Consider the following 26,619-nt stretch of genomic DNA (forward strand, 5'->3'; position numbering starts at 1 on the left):
TACCTGGTTGTAATGGGGGCTGTACCAGCAGGTGACAAGTGGACCAGAACCGCTGCAGTAAGCATGTCAGTCTGGAGCACAACCCGGACAGTGACTGCTTGGGCTTCTGTGCTTTCTGAAGCCCTACAATCACAATCTTCACTGCACAGTAGAATTCCAATTCGCAAAGTGTTTTGGAGACACCTAGAAACTGGTGGATTAGGGCAGCCAGCTCAGTTGCCATCTAAGGCTCCTGCCTCTGAACTCAGACTCGAAAGCCACCCCTGGTTACAGAATATCCTGACATGCTCTAGTCCCGCCCAACAGGCGGGGCTTGGGGAAGCCACATATGTTCTCAGCTCCCCTCCAGTCATGCTGCCCCATACGGAGCTTACACGGCCATGCCCCAAAATGCCACCACTGCAGCGCTTTTACTTTCTCCAACAGCTCTGGGGGGCTTTGTTTTAGACTTCCTGGGACTTCGTGGGCATGGCTTTGGCCCAGAACCTCCAGGAGGGAGTGAAAGCAGGATAGTCTCTGCCCAGGATAGTTCTGGCTCAGTTTACCAACAGACCCCTCTCTTAGGGCAGAATTCAGGCTGGGGGAAGATGCCGCTTTTGCATGGTGTATATCATTACTCTGTCATACGGGCTCTGGTCTTGCACGCACTTATGCACGTTTGATGTTAAGCTCACAAGTAGCTCCATTGACAGCACATTTAGAGCGAAGCATGTGCAGAAGTGGTTGGTGGGTCAAGACGTAATTAATTCTACCGTTACTTTATGGGGAGTCCCTGGTGATAAAAGTCACTGAGCTTCCTGGATCGTCATTCTCAACCGTTCTATCATTCGCTTAGTAGCAATTGCACACTCCACTTACAAGGCACATAGCCTCATTCCTACACAAATCACCAAAATCACCCTTTTCAGATACCCCCTGCTACACGTCAGACAGACGGGTGCTTGAGAGGGGCCCAACCAAGACTGCATCTCACCATCCTGCAGCTTAGGGGGTGCCCAGAATCCAAGCACTGGCTTGGGATTGTGCAAACCATCCCTAAATTTGGGGCCATAACAACAGGCCAAACCAAAACCCCAGTGCTGAAAAAAACCTCCTAAATTTAGGGGAGGGATCTGAATTTTGCAGCTTGAGCTCATTCCGAGTTAAAAGAAAGCTGCCTCCATTTCGCTCAGGCAAAGCGCTCACAGTGAGAACCAAGCACTCCTGTAAGCGCTGAACTGTTTTTCACAATCATTAGAGTTGTCTTCGGAGACACCTGTGGGTGACTGGCCTGGCCTTGAAAAATGAGAGCATTGTTATGTTAGGGTATGCAATTTTAATCGGCTTGGCCTGTGCACTCCCAAATCGCTTGTGCGTGTGTGTGCAAGCTGGGGTTTGCACACACAACCCCCGCTTCCATGTCCATGTGCCTGGGTGTGAGCTAAGCAGTGCAAATCTGCATGTGAAAATCTGGTGCACACAAACACCTTTCAAAACCCACCCCTCTCACCTGAAGGCGGAAGGCCGGATGTGTACTGATTGACACATGCACCATGCCGCCTGCAGGCAACTCACACTGGAGTCAGCCAGAGGCGCAGGTCTGATGGCACAAGTTACCAGCTGGATTTGGCCCTGTCGTTAAAGGTTCTCTCTCTATATGTTGCAGTTCTGTACCTCCTTCCAAAGAAGATGCAATCAATCCATTGCTAGGAGGCAGTAAACACAGGTGCATGAGCAACCAGCTAATTAAGATAAGCCCATGCCTTAATAAATGAGCACTCTCTAGTTTCTCTCACCTTGGGGGGGAGAGGGGGGGCGGCAGTGGGAGACGGAAGATTGAATTTCCCATTTGGCAAATACAACCAAATTTCCAGCTACTGAAACATGACTTTCCACACAACTGCAACCGCCTGCAAGGAAACAAAAAAATACAAGAGGAGAATTTGTTTGTTTGTTTAAAAAATATCTTCAATAAAAAGAACCGTTTCTAAATTTCTTCTTTCAGGAGGGTGGGGGGATAAATATTAAAACCGTGGGCTGTTTTTGGTCAAACATACAGACAGTCAAGACTAATCAGCATCCTTTTACACTGGGACACAGAGTTTCAAAATGATCTGAAGATACAAAAGCCGGGGGTGTGTGTGTGTGGGGGGCTACACAGCTGGCTGTGGCGTGGTGTCTGGTTCATTTCCTACTGAGGGGCAAGGGCTGTCGGCACACTATTCTAAATATGGGAGCCACAGCTGGCAGCTCAAACACACCATTCCTCATGCGTTACAAAAATATACAGATATACGCTCCACCAAAGGCATTGCCCATCCCAAGCAAGCAGCCCCCTGGAGAAAGATCGCTGTTGTACACGCAACACTGAATCATTCCTCTCTGGAAGGAAATCCCTTTATTTACAAAGATACGCTGCTGTTCAGTCCAGGCCCAAGGTGTGCATGGGGCCAGCGTACTGGAGTATCTTTTCATAAGGGATGCCTGCAAGTTTCCTTACAAATTAATCCAAGGGAGCATCCAAAGAGGTGGATCGGTTTGTTTGTTCTGTCTGGTGTTCAATCCAGACCCGTGATTCCCCAGGGCAGGGCAGGGCAGAGATTGGATTTCACTGCAGTGACCTCTGATTTGCAGCATGGATCACGTAGCCAGGCTCCTGGCATACAGCTGCAAGAGCACGTTCAGAGGCAGTAAGGTGCAGCATCAGGAACTGCTGTTGGTTTGGAAGTGGCCCAGGGAAACGGAGTGGAGTGGATACGGTGGGGATGCCTGGCTACCAGATACCTACTAGACCCCGTGTCTCATTCTTTACAGCTGGCTCTGCTCCGGGCCCAGGGACTGCATAAGGCAAGAAGAGAAATGTATCCCCGAGCCCTGGCACAGGGCATGGGTAGAACTGCAGACCAAGGCCTCAGATCTGTTTGAATCTGGATCAGGAGACAAACAGCAGCGACAACATGCAGCCTCATCCTTCGAGGACTTGGCCGCCTCACAGCTCCACCGTGACACTTGCAGTGGTTCCCATGAGAAAGGCCCCACACAGCGGCTGATGCTGGGGAGGGGAGCAAAGTGCACTGGCAAAGCTACCTGGAGGATGCTCACACTGGGGCGGTCTCACTAAGCATCAACCCCAGCCAGTGCTTTCATGAGCCCTAAAATCAATCGTTTCATGAGAAATCAACCACATGAGCCGAGAAGCGAATGGCCCCTGGGTCAGGGGGATGGGTGTCTCAGAGAGGAGGGCAACTAGAGCGAGGAACAGATGTTGGCAGAGTCCCCTACAAGCAGCCATCTCTTGTGGGGCATGAACTGTGTTTGCCCTGCTGGCTGCTCCTTTATGTTGTATAAAGACTCTCCGGCTGCTTTTTGCCCTTGGAAATATCTGGCCCTGACCAGTGGAGAGCTGGGATGATGCTGGAACAGCGGGCTGCAGCCAGATCCCCACCCCTCAGGTGATGTTTCCATCTGCGTCTTCCATGATCACGCGATGGGCCACAGCTGAGATGGCACCCAAGCTCTTCAGGCTAGGTCTCCAAGGCACAGTGGTCTTCTTCCCTCTTGTTTACCCATTGCTCACCCTTGCCGCCCAAGCTCAGTACCGCGTGCCCTGGAGACAGCCTGGAACTCTAGGGCCAGCCTTGAAGGAGCCTATGGAGGAGACAACAGCTTCCCCCAGACAGGCTCTTTTGGGCCCAGGGACACAAAGCTGTTCTCTGGCCACTGCCCCAAACACCGACAGCCTCTGCTGGCAAGATCAGTGCACGTGCCCCAGGCCCGGCTTGTCCAGTGTCCCGAGGGAGCTGCCTGTGCGTCTCGCTTCTACACAGCGCTGCATTTCTCTTCCCCTTTCCCCCTCGCCTGCCTCAGGCCCTCTGAGCCAGGAAGCAGAGGGGCCACGCAGAGCCAGGATGGCGGGAGGAGAAGGGAGGGAGAAGAGATCCAAGCCCAAAGGAGAAGCCAGTTGAACCTAGTAAGCTGTGCTGGCTTCTTTGGGGCTAGGACATCTCAGCTCCCTCCTGTCCACTCCTCATCTCCTTTACACCCCCCCACCCCCCCTTCGCAGTGCACCGTTCTCCTCCTGTAGCTTGAGCCCAGGCCCCCGGGGGATGAGAGGAAAAGGGGTGGGGCTTCCCCACATCATTTTCCGTATCCCCAATAGAGCCACTCGGCTCCTGCAATTCCCGTGCCCCGGGAAAATACAAAATTAAAAAAAAAAAAGTTTGTTCTGAATGGGGTGTGGGGGGGGAAATCAACATTTTAAAATTTCCAGAAAAACTTCAAACCTCGGACATTTTGTTCTGCAAAGACTGAGCCGACATTCCACAGGGCCATTTCCCCAGGCTCCCGAGCTGCCCTGAGCCCCGGCCCACAGGCAGGCAAGCCCTGGTTTCCAGCAGGGGCTGAAAACGAGGCGCCCCCGCCGGCTGGGAACCACCACGTTGGGTTGTGACCTCAGGAGGCGGCTTGGTGGGGCAGGAGCCAGGTGGCCTGCTCTGCTCTCAGGGCCTGGTGGCAGCCTCAGGAATAGGGTGACCAGATGTCCCGATTTTATAAGGATAGTCCCGATTTTGGGGTCTTTTTCTTATATAGGCTCCTATGACACCCCCCCCCATCCCCTATCCTGATTTTTCACACTTGCTTTCTGGTCACCCTACCCAGGAACAAGTCATGAACACGACTAGGTCGGGGGGAGGGAGACCGGGAGGGGCGCAGAGCCCCTGCTCCCTCTCAGGACACTCCCTGCCCAGTGTGCTGACAGGAGGCTGCCAGCTCTGGTTCCTGCAGGCTGATTCAGGTGCTAATATCGAATGGCTGCAAACAGAGGGCCTGGCCCCGGTCGAACCCTCGGGATGTTTAACAGGCAGGGCAATGTAACCCTGACCCTGGGCTGTGTTTACACGGATGCGCAAGCTTTGTGAAATCCCCCCCCCCAAGCCAACAAAAAGCATTTAAAATAAAAACGTCAGAAAGACTGCTGGGAGGCAGAGAGACAGGACCCGGCTGTGACCCTAGGCGCAGCAGAGAGGGGATAAAGTGACCTCTTCAAAAGGGGGGGGGAGCAAAGTCCAGCCACGTGGGGCTCCCCTTCCCCCCAGCAATCTCCACCCCCCTCACTTGCTCCCGACGACGACGGGGTTCAGTAGTAAGAGAGGCCTGAGTGTGACGATCGAACGGCAGCGCCAGCCCGGTCTGATTCAGCAGCGCCCACAGGGGGCACCGGCGGCGGTGGGGGAGCAGCAGGGGGGACATGGTGCAGGGCTGAGGGGTGACAGTGTTTTCCAGTGGCCGGGGAACCTGGCTGACGCTCATTGCTAAAGCTAAGAAGTGGAGGTGGATGGTGGCGGGCGGGGGTGTGAGCGGAGCGGGAGCTCCAGCCCCCTGGCCCCAGAGGCCTTCCCACCTGCCCCAGACAGAGCCAGAGCTCGGGGATCGCCCCCGACACCGGTGTACAAAAAGAACTGTTTGTGGCATTGCCACGGGCCGAGGCTGGCAGGCGCTTAGGACTCCGAGGACGACCGCGAGATGCTCTGCAGCAGTGCCTTGTATATGGCAGAGTTCAGGAAGCGGGGATAGGAGTCTCTGTGCATGAGGGTGTAGATCTGTAGCTGCGCGTCGTCGAAGGTGTGCGTCGAGGGCTCCTGCATCTTCTTGTTGATGACTTCGCGCACCCGGGAATCCAGGCTCACCTGAGGAGGAGGAGGGGAGGAGACAAGGCCGTTAGGGGAGGGAAAGGGCAGTGCTGGGGCCCCGCACCCAGAGCAGCAAGGCCCAGCCTCACTCCCCCCTTCTGCCAGACTCCCCTGCACGGTGCAGGCCCAGGCTTGCAACGGGCACAAGAGAGAGGCCGTGAGGTTTTCAGAACAGCCCCCCTTGCCCCCGGCCCCCAGACTGCACAGGCCAGTCTTGGCTGAGAAGGAGAAGGTGCTTTCCCCAGATGAGGCTCCGACAGGAGACGGTGGGGCACAGCTGCGCTCCAGGAGCCAATGGGGCCTCACCGTGGGCTGCACCACGCCACGGCCCTCCTGGGCTCCGGGCACAAGGCCGCGCTGGCCGAAGAGGAGGCTGAGATGTGCAGCAGCACCCCCAGAGACTGGATGCATGATGGGCAGACTCGAGCCCTGGGATAACCCCACTGACGGGGTGCCAAAGGGAGCAGCCCCTGCCGAGGTCAGGGCTGAACTGGATCTGACCCCTTGGCCTCAGCCCAAATCTGAGCTCGCAGAGTCAGGTGGGTGAAGTGCAGTGGGGGTGGCCAAGAGGATGGGGCAAAGGGAGCAGGAAACAACTGGACCCGTGGCTGCATTTGCCAGGCCTGGCTGCTCTGCCTGCTGGGAGAGCGTTCTGGGGAAAGCCCTGCTCTCCCCAGAGGCGGGGCCTTCCCCTAGGCCGGCAGAGTTAGCGGCTCTAAAATGGGTCTGTCTACACTGCAGTTCAAAACCCGCAGCTGGCCCGTGCCAGCTGATTTGGGCCCATAGACTGTTAACTGCAGTGCCTGGGATCTCAAAACATGAGGTGGGAGGGTCCCAGAGCTGAGCCAGAATGTCTGCACTGCAGTTAAACAACCCCTGAGCCCCTTAGCCAAAGTCAGCTGGCCCGGCCCAGCCCCAGGCTTTGAATTGCAGTGCAGATGTACCATAAGTGACTAGCCCCCGCTGTGGGCCGTGAGCACGACTGGGCCGGTAACAGGAGGATTCCTGCCCCTGTGGCTCTGTGCTGTCGCGTGGGGCTCTGGGAGCAGCTGTGTGCCGATCCAAGGGGCCCACAGGCCTCTGGGAAACCAGCTGGGGGGAAGCAGAGCAGAGACGCCACAAAACCCTCCAGCCGCCCGGGCAGATGCTCCTGCAACTCCTGAGGGGAGTAGGCGGCTTTTGTGGCTTTCTGGTGCCCTCTTGAGGGTTAAGCCAGTAACACACCCCATCTCTCATCCATGCACTCGGCATGTTTCTCTCCTCACCTCAAGAAGGTCACAAGCCAATGCCTGATACAGCTGCGGCTGTATTCAGTATTGTCTCTGGGCAAGTTCCACACGCCCCCTAGATACATGGCTTCTGCTTTATTGGGCAGCGGCCCCAGTATCTGAGTACCCCAAGTCAGGCATACCAGGGATCTGTCCTTTACCTTTACTCTCTGGCTTTTGTGTCTCCCTGACCCAAGGAACAAAGGCTTGAATTACACCTACATTCCACAGTATCCGCTATACACACGAGCTGGCTGCAGGGTTTGGGTGATAAATGTCTCTTGTGCCCTGAGCTTTAAAAGCCAACACCAGGAGCAAACACAGGGCGGGCTGAAGAGTGAAGACGAGGATCTGGGCCAAGCCCAGCTCCAGCCTGCAGAGGGTGTTTTAGAGGTCGGAGGAGTCTAACGACCAGAAACCCAAGGTGTGGACTTGCCATGCTACCCGGGCCCTAGTGACAACAGCACTACAGCCAGCTGCGGCTGGGACTAAGGACGGGGCGGGAGAAGGCAGAGCAACTCTGCTACAAGACAGTTTCACCCCAAATGAGTGAGGAAAGCTACGGACAACTGACTGAAAACTGATACTTCACGTTCGACCAGCACTTTGAAAACAGGCATCCGTTAGTGCTCAGCATGCCTCTGCCTTACGGGGGTACTCTTGGCATCCCCATTTTATCGCCAGCCACTTTTTACCGGTGGGGAAGATGGAGACCAGTGTCCTCCGATCTGGCCACCTAGAGGGAGGCCTCGGAAGGCCTGATCCTGCAGACACTTAAGCACACAAGTGCTAGCAAGATGTGGGGCTAACTCCACATTTAGGCCGCTAATTAAGAAGCCCAGTTTTCAGGGGTGCAAGCCTGCAACTCCCCCTGACGTCGAAGCTCACTGCAGCTATTCACAGATTCCAAGGCCAGAAGGGACCATTGTGATCATCCAGTTTGACCTCCAGTATCACACAGGCCAGAGAACTGCCCCAAAGCAATTCCTGGAGCAGAGCTTTTAGAAACTCAGCCAATCTTGATTAAACAGTTGCCAGTGATGGAGAATCCACCACAACCCTTGGTAAATTGTTCCAGTGGTTAATTACTCTCACTGTCAAGTCTTATTTCCAGTCTGAATGAATCTAGCTCAGGGGTAGGCAACCTATGGCACGCGTGCCGCCTTGCTGATTTCAGTGGCACTCACACTGCCCGGGTTCTGGCCACCGGTCTGGGGGGCTCTGCATTTTAATTTAATTTTAAATGAAGCTTCTTAAACATTTTAAAAACCTTATTTACTTTACATACAACAACAGTTTAGTTATATATTATAGACTTATAGAAGGAGACCTTCTAAAAACGTTAAAATGTATTCCTGGCCCGCGAAACCTTAAATTAGAGTGAATAAATGAAGACTCGGCACACCACTTCTGAAAGGTTGCCGACCCCTGGTCTAGCTTCAACTTCTAGCCATTGGATCGGATTGGACCTTTCTGGAGCTGAAAGAGCTTAGCACCTCTGAATTATCAGGCTTCCGCATTAGATGCCCAGATGTGGAGTTAGAGTCCTTATTTTAAGCATCAAATTTTAAAAAATAATGGTTTGAGTGACCTACCTAAAATCCCAGAGGAAATCAGTGTCAAAGGCAGGCTGAGAAAGTGGAGATTCCTGGCTCCCAGTCCAATCCTCAGAACATTTTAACCTACCCTCTCTTTTAACGGATTCATGGATTTCAAGGCCAGAAGCACCTCTATGGTCATGTCTACACTGCAATTAAAAACCCATGGCTAGCCCATGCCTGCTGATTCAGGCTTGCAGGGCATGGACTATGGGGCTGTTTAATTGGCGTAGATGTTTTGGGCGGGAGCCAGAGCTCTAGGAGCCCCACCTCACAGGGTCCTAGAGCCCAGCTCCCTCCTGATCCCAAACATCTACCCTGCTATCAGTCCGAGTCCCTTGCGGCCCCTGCGGCAGCTAGCATGGGCCAGCCACAGGTGTCTCACTGCAGTGTAGACATACCCCTAGTTTGACCTCCTGTATCACACAGGCCATAGAACTTCCATGGAACAATACCTGAGTGAACTAGCACAGAGCTTCCAGAAAAAGACCCCATCTTGATTTAAAAATGGCCAGTGATGGAAAATCCACAAGGGTTAATTATCTTCCCTCTTAAAAACCTACACCTTATTTCCAGTCTGAATTTGTCTAGCTTCAACTTCCAGCCACTGGCTCTTGCTATACGGTTGTCTGACAGAGCGGAGAGCCCACTCTCAAGTATTTGCTCTCATATAGGTGCTTCTAGCCTGACAGAGATTGCCCCTTAACCTTCTCTAGGCTCAAGATGGCATTACAAAGTCAGGGAGGAAGGATGTCAAACAACTTCCATCCTTTGGGTGCATTCACTCCCCAACTAGTCCCCGTTCCAGCTCCCGCCGGAGGTTTGAGGCTGTATGTGAGGACAACGGGTCCTGAACGGATTTCAGCAGGGACACTGCTTCAGCGATGGCCAAGGTTGTTCTGTTCTGAGTTGCAAATGGGGAAGCAGCTATTTTTTTTTGGACCTATCACCACCTTTGCCCCAGTGGGGCCAGCCAAGGCTGAATTATGTGAGCGGGCGGACTCGCTTTCCCTCACTGCCTCGACAGGGAAGCCCGCACCAGTCGGAGCATGGCTACCGAGCAGCCTGGAGTTCCCAAGAGCACAGGGGCTTGGGAATCACACCAGCCTGGCCTGCCAGCATGCGGGGAGGGGGCTCAGTACCTCCTTGGGCGAGAGGATGGAGATGTAGTCCTCGTAGATCATCCTGGCCTTCTCGTCGATGGTGTGCTTGTTGCACTCGTTTTTGAGTTCCTCACATGCTAACCAAAAGAGCATGTTCTCCTCGCTGTACTCAGTCCGTAAGAATTCCCGGAACACGTTCCTGCCCGCTGGGTTCTTCATCAGCTTGTCGAATGACTGGGCCCAGCCCTGCACTTCGTCGGGAGTTGGCTTGAGGCTGGTCGGGCCCCAGCGACACCAAAATACAAGGGGAGTCACAAGAAAGAAAGAAAGGGACAGGAGGGAACAAAACAGGATTATTGTGAGCCTGAGCCACCTGCCTGCTCCGAGCCAGCACCCTCCAGTATGCAGTCATGGCAGGCTGGGAGAGGCTTGAAACTGTTACCCTGTGACCCATCTACCAGCGGCTCGTCTGCACCTGTTAGAAAGCCTGCCCACAGCTCTCCCTCATGCACCTGGACTATAGAATTTAGGAACCATACTGCAATTGTTGCATTTAATTCTCCAGCTTGATCAGCTCTTCAATCTGCCCAGCATTCTGGGATTGACTGACACGAGAAGCACGGTGGAAAAGAAAGGGTAATATAGAGTAAGGTGCTCTGGCCAGGTCCTCAGAGGTATTTAGGCTCCCAACTTCCACTGATTTCAATGATTTTCCTAAATACTTTGTAGGATCTGGACCTTGAGGAGTCTAACGCTTTCCTGGTAGTGCTATAATGTACTATTAATACTAGTCGCACCTTTGGTAGCTTTCCTGAAATGCTCACACAGGCATTTTCGGTTTGTTTAACTGTCCATTTGACCAGTCAAGAGGCTGTTCTTGATCTCAACTGAATTTCAGTTTGAGACACACCATTTCACTGCAGGGCAGCAACTTCGCAGCATTCCAGCAAGCAGTCAAAAAGGGAACGAAAGAACCACCACAAACGCCTCCTCCCGCCCCCCATCCTTATTTTACTGTTGCAACAAAAGGATTTTGAAGAGAGCAAAATCTCCTGGCCCTGAGTGCTACTCTGTTTTGTAAGCTCTGGGGGAAAAAAAAAAAAAAAACACAGAGCTGCTTCTGCAGAATGTCAGTTTAGCACAAAAACGGAAAGCTGCATTTATTATTGGTTTCCTTTTCGGACTGCAAAATGGACGACTTTGGAGCGAATCCCCTGTGTGTGTGAGACTGCCAGCCCAGCACCTTTGAGCTGTAACCACAGCACCCCTTCTGTTCTACTCCCTATCTCCTCTACAGCCTTTATGGTGGTGGGCTTAGGGATTTGTTTTGGAGACATGGAAACAATCAAAGCCCCAGAGCTCAAGAAAAGAAGCGGGTCTACGATATCACCACGTGTTCTTCGCCACCTTCTAAAGGGCAGCGCGAGAAAGCCACTTATTATTGTGTTTCCATTGCATTAGCCCCCTGGCTCCCCAGTCATGGGCCAGGACCCCACTGTGCTTGGCGCTGTACAAACCCAGGACTGGAGCACACTGGGCGACAAGCAGATGCAGGTTTAGCAAATTCCTAATTTTAGCTCCCAGATTTCAGTTATTAGTTCAAGTCATTGGACTATCTCCAGGAGCTTGGTCTGTTCTTCCAGCAGGAGCAAGGCAATGTAAGACTATAAAGCCCGGCTCTCTCATGCTGCCTGGAGGAAGCACTGGGGTTTTCATGCAAACTCCATAGCCAAGCATGCTGCAAAGGGATGCCTGCCCCTCTAGACAGGTCTATCTCCCCCCTGGCCTTGAGAGGGGGGAAATAGAGAGAAGCAGGAGCCGGCCGACAGCAGGTCCATGCCTCACCCACCCGCTGGGGTTCCCGAGGCAAATGGAGCCTCGTTTTGCCAACGGAACAGAGCAGTCCCTTGACTAATTATAAAAGCCTTATATGGCAAAGGCTCCCACAGCAGCCGGGCCGGCCACCCCCCTTCAGCCTTGGTATTCCGTGACCTTATGGCCCGAGGTATATTTAGATCACTGCTGGCTACGTTTAGCTGTTAGTTTCAGTGTGGGAAAAACAGGCCTGGAATAGCAGTAGGGTACCACTGCCATGAGCGTGCCAATCTAGTGGGGAAGGGCACAGCCAGGGCCTAGGTAAGCTGGTACCTTCACCCTTATAACCTCTCCTCCCATGATAACAGGACTCCTGCTGACTTGGTCTCCTGTAGCAGGGAAAGTATTAGCTAGTGCTTGAAGCACAGGCCTGGGAACCAGGAGGAATGGGGTCTGATTCCTGCCTCTGACAGCCACTTGGCTTGTGGCCACAGGCAACAGTCCCTGACAGGCCACTTAGCCTCTCTTTGTGCCTCTGTTTCTCTGGTTAAAGGGGAATGATCACCAGCAGCAGCACCCGTGTGTGTAAAGCACCAAGATGCTCGGGTGGTAGGTACTAGAAAAGGATGCTTACTTCAGCAGGAGGGGCTGGGTAAAGCCCAAGCAGCAAGTGGTGCTGGTGTCTGAGGCTGCGAGGTAGGGCCAGGGAGCACTGGCCGCGCCAATCATTATTCCTTCCCCCACTTTTTCAATTTTTGTTCATAAACCGCCCCTCTGACCTGCCCCCTCAAGCCCTGACACCTGAGCCGCACGCTGCAAGGGAAGGGGGGTGCGCCTCGCCACGGGACGTTTCAGTCCATTGCGGCTGGCAGCCTCTTCAGACCGGACGGACTGCGCAGCGGCAACAGGAAAGCTTAAAACAAAACGTAACAAGGGGGAGCAAATAAGCCAAAGCCCAGCCAGTGCAAGAGAGACAGCACACGACAGGCAGCAAAGGAGGGGCGAGGGGAACACACCCACGGCTGGGTATGAAATAATACTTTCCCCCAGCCCGGCATTTAAACACTCCTTGGCACCTTCAAACCTTCACATTCAGTCTCACGAGCACCGTCACAAGTTAAGGACGTATTACAATGTCCCCATTTGGGGGAAACTGAGGCACAGAAAGGAGAAGCTGTGAAAGTTGCAAGCCAGTGGCAGGGCAGGGAACAGAACCCCGGAGTCCTGACTCCCTGTCCCCAGTTCTAGCTGCTACGCCCCTGCGCTTGAACCAGTGCAGATCAGCATGACCATACAGGGGTGTGTGCGTGCCCGTGCAAAGGCAGCATGTGCGATGCGTCGGGGGATGGGGCAGAGTCTGCTCTGAGCGGCAGGGGCTGCTCAGCAGACAGCAGAAGGGCCTATCGAGCAGCCCACCTATGGCTGCAGGCAGCTGCCAGCCCACTAGCCATTCACATAAAGGGTCAGAGCCACTCACCAAGCTTCACAGTTTGGAATGGTCTCCAGTTTGGTGTCTCGGGACGCCCGCCACGCTCGCTCCCGATCTTCGTTCCTAACAAGGAGATGGAAAGGTAGTAAATGGCGCTCAGAGGGAACAGCTGCCAGCAGAGGCCCACGCGCTTGTGGCCCAGCGGCCAAGCCGCTGCTGCACCTTTCCACAACGGCACTAGAGAGCCAGGCTTGATGCGAGCAGTGCACCCAGACAGATCCACCCTGTGCAGCAAGGGTCAGGCTGGCCTTTTAAAACGATCCTGAACGCTCGCTCTCTGTCGGAGCCCGGTGCAACTGATTGGGTCTCTCACTCTCTCTGGATCTTTTGCACAGATGCTGCAGCCCTTCCTCAGTTCACATCCTTGTCCGGTCACTACCTGGCTTTACAGAATACTCAAATCCTCAGGAGTCACCTTGATTAGTCCGTAAACCGTTTACCTACCACCCCCACTTAGCATTTGCTTTTCAGCAAAGCCCCTGGGGAAAAGGTCACTTCATCCCAACAGGTGTGACTCAGCCCCAATTAGTTCAGGCTTCTGAATCGCTTCTTGCTATGTTACACATGCAGAGCCCTCCAGAGCCAGCAGCTACCTGTCGTGTACCTGGCTGCTTCCTCACCCAGCTCCCCCAAAGCATCAGAACCGTAAGCTGCCCCCACCTCTGCTCCAGCCTGGCCCCAGTGCGAAACTGAAGCCCCTGGCCTATTTGGATTTCTCCAGCCCCTCTCCCTCGCTCTACGGACTGCGCATGGTGTTGAATGCTGTGTGTTTTTAAGCCAAGTCTTTATACTTGGGCCTCCTTGACAAGAGGTTCCACTGGGTCGGACTGGTGGAGGCTGGCTCAAGATGCATTCCTGCTTTCTGGGGTCCCCTGTTTCTGGTAAGCAGCTAACAAGGATGGAGACCCTTGATGGCAGATGCAAATCAGGATGAAAGCAAGTTGCTGGAACACCATCTGTTTTCAAGTGCCTCTCCCTTACGTTATAACTCCGTGCAGGTAGCAGATTATAGATGGGCAGTGACACAGACTGGAGGGGGATTTACACATTCACATAACACTGCATGCCCAGCTGGGGTTCTTTTTTCTTGTGGACTTTGAGTGAGTTTAACGTGAATCGGGAGAGACCGCAAGTCCTAGCACAGCCTGGAGCAGAGCCGAGCCATGGGAGAACTCCCACCACAGCTCAGCCAGCTGCTTCAGTCCCGACTTGCAGCACTGTGGCTATTCTGGCCCCAGGCACGGTTCTCCAGAGTAGCTCCAGTGAATCCCGTTTCTGGTGGCTGCGAGCACTAACCAGGACTGGAAGGCACCCTCCAAACCCACTTCCTGATTGTGCCCCCTCAACGGGATGGTGTCCCGTGGAGAAAGGCGAGTGCACGTCCCCTGCTTCCACCACTTCGTGCCAGGCACAGCGGACTGCGGGCAGTCAGACAATAACGAGGGCTGCAAGAGGTCTCTGTTTTGGGGGAGTTGCAGGGCCATGTCTGTCTCTGTTCCCTCCCCCCTACCCCCAAATACAGAAACATTAATTGCTGCATCATCTACTGGCCAAGTTAATTCCAAACACCATTACCCCGTGCTATGCGAGACAGCTGCTAGGAGGCAAAGTCAGCCCCTGCCACTCTCTCCTGCCAGCGGTCCATGATCACTTTGCTCTCTGCCAGCCATGAGCACGGCAGCTCAATAAACAGAAACACTTCAGCGCTCTTGCTGGGCTCTTCCCTCCCTGCTTCGAAGTCATGCACCAACAGCACTGGGTGTCCTGATGTGTTTTTAACTGAGAAGAACCTTTTTTCGATGCCTGGTTCCGACTGTTGTTATTATTATACTACGGTAGGGGCCCCATTCCGCTAGGCGCTATAGACACACACACGCACACACACAGTGAGAGACGGTCCCCGCCCCAGAGAACTTACACCTTGACCAGATGAGACAGAGGCACAGAGACCTGCCCTCGGTCACACAGCGCCCGAGCTATTAGACCCCACTGTCTCCCCAACTCTAAAATCCAAGCCTCGGAGATACAGGATAGCACTCAATTTGGAGTTCAACTCACGGGCGAGAGCAGTATAAATGCTAAGATCGAGGCACGCAGTATTGTTGTAGCCGTGTTGGTCCCAGGCTATTAGAAAGACAAAGTGGGTGAGGGAATTAGCTTTGACTGCACCCAACTCCTGTTGGTGAGACCCAAGCTTTTGGGCTACCCAGAGCTCTTCTTGACCTGAAGTTCCCTCGCCAACAGATGGAAAATTCAAAGTGGCAATTACTGGAACCAGCCAGTAGAGGTCGCTGCTGCCCCAGGCCAACAGCAACAGAGGCGACATGAAGGCAACAGGAACCACTTACAAGAATAACTAAAAAATGAATCCAGACCACGCTGTGAAGTGAGCTGAGCGGCCGGCTGGTGCCCTGTTTCTAGGCTGGCTCGGCTCTGCAGTCAGTGGCTCGGGCAAAGGGAGCTCCTTAGAAAGGACTGCTTTGCAGTAATCTAATTTCCGATGAATCTACTTCCTGGAAGCCCCAAGCGAACTGAGAGCGGGGTAACCTCTGACGGCAGCCAGTGCAGTCTCCTATTTAATAAAGGCCCCTGAGACACTGATGGGAGGGGGTATGTTGCCCTAGACAGAGTCAGAGAGAAGCAAATGCCTGCATCAATGTCTGATGGCTGCAGCAGGGAAAACCACAGTTGGATTTTCTGCTGTCTCATCACCCCCAAATTTTCACTGGAGCGAGCCAAACTGGTCTGAGTGAGAAAGGGGGTACCATGGGGGCTATAGGTACTGCGATGTCTTTCAAGGGCCTACTCCCTAGGTCCGGTGCTGAGAAGTCCTGGCTGCCCTCCATGAAGGGGGCTGGGATGAGCACTCACACCTCGAGCACTACCAGCTGGCGGACGTCTGCTGTAGCATCCGGCAGCAGGGGCAGGAGGCATCACAGGTTCCCCTAGCCCTTCGAGCTCGTAGGAAAGGCAACAACTTCCATCCGGAAACGACAACTGGAGGGACAAAAATCACCTCCTTAGCTGAGCTGGGCGAATGAAACTGGAGCAGAATTGAGTCTGTCTGCATGGGGCTCCTTTGGAATGGCCTCGAAAACAGGCGGCTGGCTAATGAAAAGGAGCTTCTTGGGCAGATTTCATGGTAATGCTTTGCACGTCCATAGCGCTAAGGACAGCAGCTAACACTGATGAATTAACTCTTAAAACTTCTTGGGAGTTAGTACAGGAGGATCATCTCCATTTTGCAGATGGAGAAACTGAGGCACAAATGCTCTATGGCTTGCCCTAGATCACACAGGAAGCTGAGCTAGGACTGAAGCCTGGACTCCTGACTCCTAGTTCTGCACTTTAACCGCTACACCCTTTTACTTCTCCACAGGACGATCAGCTTCCCCACAATAAAATGAACACTACCCAAATCTGAATACTGTGGAAGCCCCGCCCTAGCCACAGCCATATGAAGAGAAGCTTAAAGCTACAGCCGTGAGATCTACGGATGCAAAGCGCTACGCGAGAGCTAGGAGAGCGTAGGTCCTACCCCTGGCTGGGAATTTGCAGGCCAGTCTTTGCCACTGAGAGCTGCAAGGGGCCTGCTCTCTGGAAGCTACTGCCTGTGGAATCCATGCCGCTGAGATGGCAGGAGCAGGGCCTCGTTCCCCTGGGAGGTTTTGCTCCAAGGGGTTCGGTTGGGGTTTTTTTTTTTTTTTTAAAGCCCCCCAAGTGAAACCCTTGTCTCCCCTCTCTCGCCAGGAAGGGTGCTGTGCAATCGGAAAGCAGCACGCAGGCAGGCAACTTCCCTTGGGCCTCTTGAATTTCGCATGCGTGGAAAACCGCAACAGGAGCAGCACTTCCTGTTTGCGACATTGTCCCTTCTCTGCTTTTACCAGATTAAGACAGAAACGTCTTCCTTTGCAAGGCAAAGTCTGCACAGCAGGGAGGGGCTGAGAAAAGAACAAGGGCAACCTCTCACTTCCTCCAGGGTCCCTTTGTAGAAGGGCGCCAAGGCGGCGTGAGAGCCAGGACGGGCTCTGGCAGCTCTGCCATGGGGGTGGCTGTCACCTGGTTTACAGCTACCTGCTCTCCTACGTACTGCTCAGGCCCGTACTTTCTGCAGCCCGGTGCACCTGCCACCCCCGTGACATTCACAGCTTAGCAAGGGTTCACTCCCCACTCTCTTTTAAGTTATTTTGTACTGGGTTTTCCTTTTTTTTGGACACATAACAAATGGTTTGTGCTTCAAAGTGCTCGTCCCATGGGTGGATTGCCGAGGGCTTTACAGCCATTCGTTAATTCTCACAACCTTTCAGCGAGGTACTCCAGGGCCCCGCTTCCTAAGTCTGAAATGTAACCACTTCTGGGGTGAAGCTTAGCTGTTGCATCAGTACCCTGCAGCTGTTTAGGACAGATGGCGAAGCAAAACGTGAAGGGGAAATTCAAAGCAGCAAAATGTGATCAGCCCAAGTGGACTCTGGCCATAACCCCCTTACTTGTAGAGATAGTGCCACAGGGTCTCATCCGGACAAGAGCACTTCTAGCACTATGCAGGAGTGCTGCTCCGGTCCTGACTGGAGGAAAGAGTGTCCCCTACTGAGTCACAGATACCCTCTCCTGCACTTACAACATGTTCCTTAAAAGTCCCCCGTGCAAGCACGGTCACAGCCCAATATTGCTTAGCTTGCAAGGTCTGCAAAGGCCACAGCAGAAAGTTTCTGTGGCTAGGGGAAGCGTACGCTGTGCTCTTGTTGTTTTCAACTGGGAAGTTTATTGCAAGAAAAAACTATTAGCTGTACGAATCAACAAGGCCAAAAGTGCCAGGGGATAAAGCAAGGGTCTGTGTAGCGAGTTTGGGCCGTCTCAGCACGGTTACCCAGGTTCTGGAAAACGTGCGTGTCTGTGTGTACACACATGTACGTACACACTGGGGACGGGGGCTGAGCAGGGATTTCCAGCAGAAGGTAACAACTGGACAGCAGTAGTCACATTGCCTCCGCCTCCTCAGCCATTATCAGATTCCTCTGCAACCCTGGGGGTGAGGTGTGGGGACAGCTGCTCTGCAAAGGGGTCTCCGAGGGTCCACCCACAGCCAGTCTGCCTGGATCAACAGGTCTGGTTTCTGCCTGCAGGAAGCTGCACAGACGGGAGAGACCTGCTGCGACGGATCTGTGGACTCTCCCTTGGGCGGAAGGTGGCTTTGTGGGAGTACTTCATTCTCCACCCCTGGCTGTGCAGAAGGGGACCAAGCACAGTACAGGGACCATCAGACAGTGAGGCCCGGAGGGGAGACAGTACCTGAGATAGCATCTCGTGTCTGCCTGTAAGGGGAGGGGCTGATACAACCAATTGTGGGTTTACTCAGCATCTTGCTAGCCACGACATCCCTAGACCACAGCAGGCCAGACTCATCCCTGGAATTAGCCGCCAGCTGCACTGATCTCGCAGCAGGGGCGATTTTGCTCTGATGAGCTGGAGAGTAACAGTGCAGAGTCTGGGGAGCCAGCGAAGGCTCAGATGCAGCCAGGGCCAGCGGAAGCGGGAACGCTGGCCAAATCACCCTAGACAGATCCTCAAACAGCGCAATAGGTTCTATGAATCCCTCCCAGACGCACGGCAGACATGGACAGGAGACATGGTGAGGGGCAAGCTGTCAAAGGAGGCACAGGGGGGAACCGTGCAGCGAACTGCCCATTTGCACACACAAGTTCCCATGCAACCACTGCCCGGTGGGTATTTGTGGGATCCTCCTTCGTGAGAGGTTGGGCTTCCAAAGGTCACAGACGCACCCCCCCCCCACCATTAATTCCCCCTCCCATAATACAGGTCACAGAACAAATGTGTCCAGCCCACCGGAATGGTTTCCTACAATCCACCAGCATCCTACAGCCTCCTTGGGAGAGGGACTGATTCTGTGCCAGCTGTTCAGAGCGCAAATGCTGTTTGACACTGAAAACTCGGGGCATCTTGCTTGGGCAGAGACACTGTACCACTGAACTGTGCGGCAGCTGCTGCCAGCTGCTCTTACAGATGTGTTTACATGGTTTTAAGCAGTTCCCAGCACGAAAGCGAGAGAGATTCTAACCAGGAAGAACCATTTCTGCCCCCTTGACCTGGCTAAATAAAATACAATCAACCTGCACTGGGCATCCTAATCCCGAGCAGGTTGTGTGCAGACATGGGAATAACCAAACAACAAGATTCCCCACCTGATGGCTCAGAAATCCAGGCCTGGGTATTTAGTGTGACGGGCACCAGAGAAGCAAATACATCACCTCATGAATCTGTGCTGGTACTAGCCAGGCAGGGGCTCCGGCCTCTGAATCAAAAGAAGATTGTGGACTATTTTAGGTCCATTTGAAATAGACTATCAGCACTAGATCTGGGGGTCCGAGAGCCTTATCACCTGCATGGGATTTCTGTGCCCCCCTGAAACAGGAACCAGGTTTTGCCCCAAAAGTGTTACTCACACTTCTCCGTGCTGTGCTGGATTTAATGAGTTTTCAAAGAGCAATTAATAGGCCCTGCCTCAAGGGTTCCCCGACCGCAAGTTGCTTTACACTCTGTTCATTTCAGAAAACTCAGCCCTTTTGTCCATTTACTATGTTCAGAATCAGGACAAAAATCTACAAATTCCTTGCGTGGATGAGAGTGAAAACACACGCATGCAGAGCGTGCTCCATGGGGCTCAGATCAACCCTCAGCACAAACACTGGGGCCATCTGCTCAAAATGGTGTTTACAGTCAGTTTTTAAACACTGCACCAATTAGCCTTCAACTATAAACCAAGCGCAAATACACAAATGCCCTGGAGGCGGGTGGGGGAGGCTGTTCCCACACATGCTCAACAAGCGTCTAGTGGCAGATTAAGAAAAGGCAGCTCTGCGTTTTCGGAGGCCTGGACCAGCGTAACACCCAGCTGGAAGAGCCTGCAGACGTCTCCCCCAAAGGGGTGCTAGTGAGCTCAGCGCCGTGGGGCATTGGCAGAGCTGTGCAGACGAACCAGCACTCCTGTGCTAGCTTGGCTGTATCATCATGGGCCAGGACCGCGCTGCACAGACACAGGCCGCAAGATGGTCCCTGCCTCAGAGATCTTACAGTCTAAGCAAAGGACAAAAATCAACTGGTGCTCGTGCCTTCTGTTTCTCATGGTCGCTGCTAAATTCACCCCCATGCCAACGGGAACCGAAGGGCCCCCCCCCCCCACGCACAATGCGCCAGGCGTTTGAGCAATATGGAGCCGATGGGGGAGATTTGGGAACAGGACGCACGCAGGGATCCAACAACGGTGCCAGAATGGTGGCACGGGTGCCACTCTCCCCACCGGGCCTCGGCCCCGAGACACGGGCATATCGGTAGCCGGCAGCGGCGGGTGAGCGGGAGGGGGAGGGGGCTTCTTTAACGCCTCGGGTGCTGAGCCGGGCACAGGACGTACCACGAGCAGCTGCAGCAGCAGCACCAGCAGAAGCAGCAGGCGTTGGGGCGGCCGTTGCCAGCCGGCTGCACCGTCGTCGGAGAGGTCTCATGCCGGGACATCGAAAGGGGTCTCTCTGTGGACTCAGGTCCCGTGTACTGGAAGAGAAGAGCACAGAGAGATAAACGAGCCGCTCCCAGCTCAACTCCCCCCCACCCCCCCACTCCGTCCCACTTCCTGGAACCCCAGATTCCCCCCCTCTGCTTAGCACTGGTTGCCAGCAGCACCAGAGCGCTCAGACACCCGCTGGACAGAATGAGGGACGGTTAGGAGTCTCTACCATGTAACAACCAGGCACCCGTACAACCTGGGCAGTTAGCAGCTGGGCAAGAGAGGAAAACACCTCGCCCTCTTACTTACTGGGGCGAGGGCTCTTTCTGCCCCCAGAATGCAAAAGCACAGACAGGAATCTGGCTGCACAGAATGCCAAGCCTTGGGCGGTAGTTCCTGCACTTGCCCTGCTACCTGCCCACTCACCCAGTGGCTCACTGGGATTTCTTTAAGGCTCTCCCCCGGCCAGGCCGTCCAAGGATTTCCCTTTACGATGGTTATTTCATCTCCTGTCCCCCAACAGGTCAGGTCTCCAGCTCACCTGCTTCCCAGCTTCATACACGGTCGGCATGGGCAGCTTGTATGTTCCCTGCTGGCCCACCTCTGCTTGCCTGTCCTCCCAGGTGCGGGTGGCCTGTACTGTCGACACGCCCCCCTAGGGCCTTTGCAGCCTACTGGATGGTGCCTATGAGAACAGAGAAGCATTCCTTAAGCTAAATCCACCGGCAGGCCAAAACAGGGACCCCCCTCTCCTGCAGGCTGGGGACATTTAGGCAGGAAAGAGCCACTGAGAAGGGCGGTGCTCAAAGTTAGCAAGGGCTCATCTCCAGGACTGGAGCCAATGGAGCACTCTTGACAGCAGGAGAGGGGCACGAAAACAAAGGATACAAGGAAGGAAATAAAGTGGGAACGAGAAAGTGCTGCTCATTTGGGAGTGTCTATCCAAGCAGCCCCTTCTGCAGTGCTCATTGCTAATGCATCACTGCGCCCTGTGCTCCGCTCCCCAGCTCAGAGCGCCATCACCGCATTACAGGTGTTTGCCCACACTACGTTCTGCCAGGGATTCATGTGCTCTGGTGGGAGCCCTACTGTAGACAAGGCCCTGGGGTCATCCAGCCCTGCCCTGCCTACTCGACAGCTCTCACTGGTGGTAATTTTCCCTTAGATTTCTCTGGAACTGGATAAGGCAAGAGCCGAGCTTCTGCCTGTATGTACTACTTGGGCCCGGACAAATAAAGAACTGTTACAGGCTCCTTGGTAATGATCCAGGAGGAACATGGATTTGATTAACAGAGGCACACCCTGTCCTGGGGAGGTTCTAACCCCTCCTCAGCCAGAGGGACAAGAAAGGGTAGGAATGGCCAATGCGGATGGATGGATAGGAGCTACCCTGGAAAGTGTCTTGTCCTGCTATGGACAGGATGGAGAGAATCTGTGCCCTACAGTCACCCAGAACCACGGGCGCATGGCGAGCGCTATGCGAAGACCAGCTTTGCAGTCGAAGCAGTTTGCGCCTCTGCTCGCATGGGAGGGGACAGGGCACGGTTCAAGCCCCCCACAGAGCCATCTTCATAGTAGAGAGTTGAGTTTTACTGAGAGCCTCTGGCAGGGCCGTCCCTTGGGGGGGCAGAGCCCGGGGCATAGGCGCCGAGTTTCTAATCTGCCGGGGGGGTACTCCCCCTGGCTCCACCCAAGCCCCGCCCTCACTCCACCCCTTCCCCCAAGGCCCCACCCCTGCCACGCCTCTTTCCCACCCAGTTCCGCCCCCTCCCCAAGTGCGCTGCGTGGTCGGTGCTGGGAGGGAGGGGGAGACACTGATTGGTGGGGTGCGCCGGCAGGCAGGAGCTGGGGAAGAGGGGGAGGTTCTGGTAGGGGAGCTCCTCCTCGCCCACCCCCTGCTCGCCTCCCCGATCGCCTTCTCACCCCGTTCTCTCGCCTGACCTCTCTGCCCGCGGTAGTTGCCCCGATTCGCCGTACCCAAGGGACAGCTCTGGCCTCCGGTACCCCAAACACCTGCACAGCATTTCACCAAGCAGGGAAGCAGGCCCTCACTAAGTGAAACACAGCCCCTAGGACATGCTCAGAAATACCTCCCACAAAGTGCTTTGTTGAGAGTAGGATTTCTGGCTGGGAGATCTCTGACTTCCACCTGGAAGGCAGATCAAACAAATCCCCCAAACATCCCATTAAACCCGTCCTTATCTATGAGGCAAGAGCCCCGAACAGTCTTCCTGGGGAGGGCCTCTTGTTTGGATGCGAGAGCCTCACAGGCAGGGGAAACAGGCATGTTATACCAAATATTATGATCCAAGGCTCTGCTTGGAATTCTGTTGCGCAATCCGTGCTCTCCGCAGCCATGGAATTTACTGCCTCCCCGGGCGAGCTCCATCGTGACATTAAGACACAGCTGCATCTACTTCCCTCCTGGGAAGCCCAGTACGTGTAAGGGGAGTCGACCGACTCAGGAGCCAGAGGCAAGTCCAGTGATGCAGGATGGGACTGCACTAGAGAGGCCAAGGGAGAGTTAAATAGTGCCATCTGTGCACAGGGAGATGGGAAAGGGACGTTTTCTTACAGTTTTCATTTGCTAAGAGGCGCGAGTCAACGGCACAGGTACAGAGAAGCATTTCGGACGGCTGCTCTAAAGGCCGGAGGGGCTCTGAAGACACAATACACTCATGAAGTGATGGAGGCAAACACACCTCCTCTTCCTCTTCCACCACAGCCGCGGCAGAATCAGAGCAGAAAGAACCTGTGCCAGACAGCAAAGTGGCTCATTGATCTGGGCTGCGCAAGCCAGAGGGCCCGCCCAAGCCCCCGGCGTGGCAAAGAGCTCTCAGCCCGTTTGGAAGACGTTTCACTGGCTGGGGGAAGGACCCCCCTGGCAGAACAGAAGACAATTACCAGGCCGTGACCACAGTTCTAAATGGATGGCGACGGAGGCATGCCAACCTGTCACGTTTATACTACTCAGCCGCTCCCAGAGGTGCTGCCCACCCACTTACCAAACCTTGTGAGCGTCGGTACTTTTATACCCCCAACATCCTGGTACCTGATCCCCCCACAATCTTTAACATACGTATTTATCCTCACAACACCGCTGGGAGGTAAGCAGTGCTGTTACCCCCATTTTACTGCTGGAGTGGATGGAGCAGCCCTACAGCAGCTCACACCAGACCTAGGTAACGATGTGATTAAGCAGCTGCCCTGCATCCCCAAGAGTCTTGAGTTCTGCAGGAATCCATACAATCCTCCCTCCTCTTTAAAATCTACCAGTAACTCCACCAGAGAGGCTGGGAGAAGCTACAACACACTGACAGCACCCAGCTGCACAGCTCCTTCTCAGCAACCAAGAGAGCGCAATAACCGACTTGGATGGCAACCAGTTTGGCACAGGGACTGTCTCTTTGCTGCGTGTTTGTACAATGCCCAGCACCCTGGGGCCATGATGGGGGTCTCTAAGCACTAATGCAATACAAATCATAAACAAGAACAATGCCTGCCTAAGGTTAGCCCCTCAATGAAGAGAACAGCTAGGTCAAAGGGAGCTGAAGCAAGACTGAAGTGGATCCAGCCACGACATCAACCTTTCCCCTCCATTTATCAAAGTAGCCTCAAGTTGGGGCGGGAGGCAGTCTTCCTCAATAGGAAGGATGGTGAGAAGCAGCTTCAGCGTGGCAGAGAACTATGCCCCATCCTCTCAGATGGGAATCTAGCCACAATGATTCATGCACTGAGCATCTCCTTACTGGAGTCACTGTATCTTGGGCTGATGATGGGGCAACACGGAAACTTCAATGTGGGAAGAATTTTGCAGCCCACTTCTTTAGCAGGAAAAGTCACAGAGAACGCACCTTCCATAGGCTCCCAGGTCATTTCTGGGCTCAGTACAAGCCCTTGGGCCAGGGTGGATAAAAACTGATGGGTTTTTTGGAGGAGTGGCAGGGGAAGTGAGATTTTTTTCTGTTAAATTATAATAAGTTTTTCTTTTTAAAAATAAACCAGCTTGAAGTGCAATTTGAATTTAATACAAAATATGTTAAGGCCTAAACTTATTAGGCTCTTTTAAAACAAATTTGAAAATATGCTGAATCCCTGAGTCTCTAGCAAAAACTTTGAGTTAAAGGCTGCTTTTCTATATAAAGAAAGAATCTGGGGAAAAACATCTAGCTTTTGAGGTCAAGCTTTATAAATATGGCACACTAGGTCACGTATTGTATTAACGGCTCGTTTTGTTTAATAAAAATAAATTGTATATGCTGTTTGTGTGTTTAATTAAATTTCAGTTACCATCCTAATGCAACTTGACACAAATCATGAACAAAAATTAATTAGCTAGTAAAAAAGCAATAGATCCTTCACCATGTTCTATCATACTAAAATGGTACAGATAATACAAATCTGAAAATATTAAGCTACATAACTGCTTAAATAGATGTATATAGCTAGAATAGCATATCCTCCTGGGTAGCAATTACAGAAGTACAAATGGAAAAAAGTTGAAATCAAGGCTTTCAATTTGGGGATTTAAATCATGTTTAAATAAATCCAACCTACTCTGGGGCTGGAATCTTTCCAGGCAAAATTTACCTGACACCTTCTAGCCAGGCAGCCCTACTCTAATTCAAAGACTATTATCTTATAACGCTACATTTACCCCCACCCCTGCTTACCCACAGCATCGTTCAAAGGCTGCACGGCAACCCCATCCCACGCTGTACAGTCAATCCTGAACGGTAACACTGGTTAAACAACTATCCTTGGGTCATCTCACTGTTATGGCTACTCTGACCTTGTTACCTTGATGATCAAGACACCAGCTGTTCAATGCTTATTTACAGCTGTTGCTGCTTTTACTTCAACTTTGTATCATGGTACCTCATTTTAGGGCCACGTTCCATCCAGACTAATGTCTTCCACAACTTCCCAACTGAAAAGTTTACGGCACAATTATGCTCCAAAATTTAAGCTTTAATAAAAATTAAACACCATGATTGCAAAAAGAATCTTCATAATGTACACCCAATTCAGCCATGCCTGGCTGCCTGCATTTGCAAATAAGACAGCCTGAAACAATAGTTCCAAGAGCTGTAACGCATCCCTGTTGACTCTGGATCATAATGACAACAATTAAAATGTCACAATAATGAATTTTTTCACTGCTGAGCATTTTAGCAGAAACATCCAGCTAGCATGCTTAAACCATCATTTTTGGATGCAGCAGTGGATATTGCGGCAGTGAGGAGGGTGGTTGCTGTCAAGGATGAGGAACTAAGTGTTGATGCCCTTCACCCAAAATTATACATCACTTCTGCCACTGCCTATTACATGAAGGTAAAAGCAAAAACTTCTCCCCAAAAGGATAACCCTCAACTCTGCTGCTTGGTGCTCAAACCAGCAGATTCGCTGGGCACCAATGCCCCATGTTTTCACCACTTGTGTGTCGAAGCCTCCAGTTCCCCACCCCTCTGATAACTCCTACAACACAGTTCTGTGCTGCCCGTACAAAATCCGCAGCATGGTGAACTGAACACTGGGAGGCAGCAGAAAATAGTTTGGTTTGGTTAGTCAATTTCCTAGTCAATAACCACACTTTTAAAATCATTTGGTGCTTGCCACAAACCTGTCAGGCTGGTGCATAATTCACGGAGGATGCCACCGAGATCAGGAATCATTGTGCTAGGAGCTGTACAAACAAATAGCAAGTGACAGTTCCTGCCACAAAGATCTTAACAGTCTGACAAGATAGGCAAAGGGAAGGATGAGAAACAGGAGCAGAGAGCCAAAGTTACTTGCCCATATCACATGACAGAGTAGTGATAACGCTGGGAATAGAATCCAGATCTCCTGACTCCCAGCCCAGTGCATGCTATCCACTAGTCTAGATTGTCTCTCTATACTCCCTTCACTCTACTTCACGCAAGGCTGCCTCCAGGATTCAGAAAGGACTGGACAGAGAAATTGTCTCATCACTGATGACTGTGGACCACGTGGAAAGGCAGGAAGACGACTGCAAGAATGGGAGGTGGAGAGTGAGCTTGGTGGTGTGTCCACTCTTTTGCACTTTGGGAGACACCCCGTTATAATGAGAATTGCTTGTGAATTGGGATGTTACATGAGGCCATTTTTTCAGACCTGTCACTGTTATGGTGCTTTACGGC

General features: G+C 53.0%; 1 protein-coding gene across 6 annotated transcripts in view; it reads right to left on the bottom strand.

Moving 5' to 3' along the window:
* Positions 1-1,933: 1,933 nt before the first annotated feature.
* Positions 1,934-26,619, bottom strand: part of RGS19 (regulator of G protein signaling 19) — a 58,565-nt gene continuing 33,879 nt past the window's right edge. For 5 of the 6 annotated variants that reach the window (XM_043526768.1, XM_043526767.1, XM_043526766.1 and 2 more), the window contains 5 exons: positions 21,000-21,143; positions 20,369-20,505; positions 12,931-13,005; positions 9,678-9,912; positions 1,984-5,666 (listed from right to left, as the gene is read on the bottom strand). In XM_043526768.1, coding sequence (XP_043382703.1) covers positions 5,478-5,666; positions 9,678-9,912; positions 12,931-13,005; positions 20,369-20,505; positions 21,000-21,029 — 666 coding nt within the window. In that variant the 5' untranslated portion in view covers positions 21,030-21,143 and the 3' untranslated portion in view covers positions 1,984-5,477. Of the gene's footprint in view, positions 5,667-9,677; positions 9,913-12,930; positions 13,006-16,480; positions 16,740-20,368; positions 20,506-20,999; positions 21,144-26,619 lie in introns of those variants that run through there. The other variant, XM_037915818.2, reaches the window with a different exon arrangement.

Source organism: Chelonia mydas, chromosome 13 (genome assembly GCF_015237465.2).
Source record: "Chelonia mydas isolate rCheMyd1 chromosome 13, rCheMyd1.pri.v2, whole genome shotgun sequence".
NCBI lineage: Eukaryota > Metazoa > Chordata > Testudines > Cheloniidae > Chelonia > Chelonia mydas.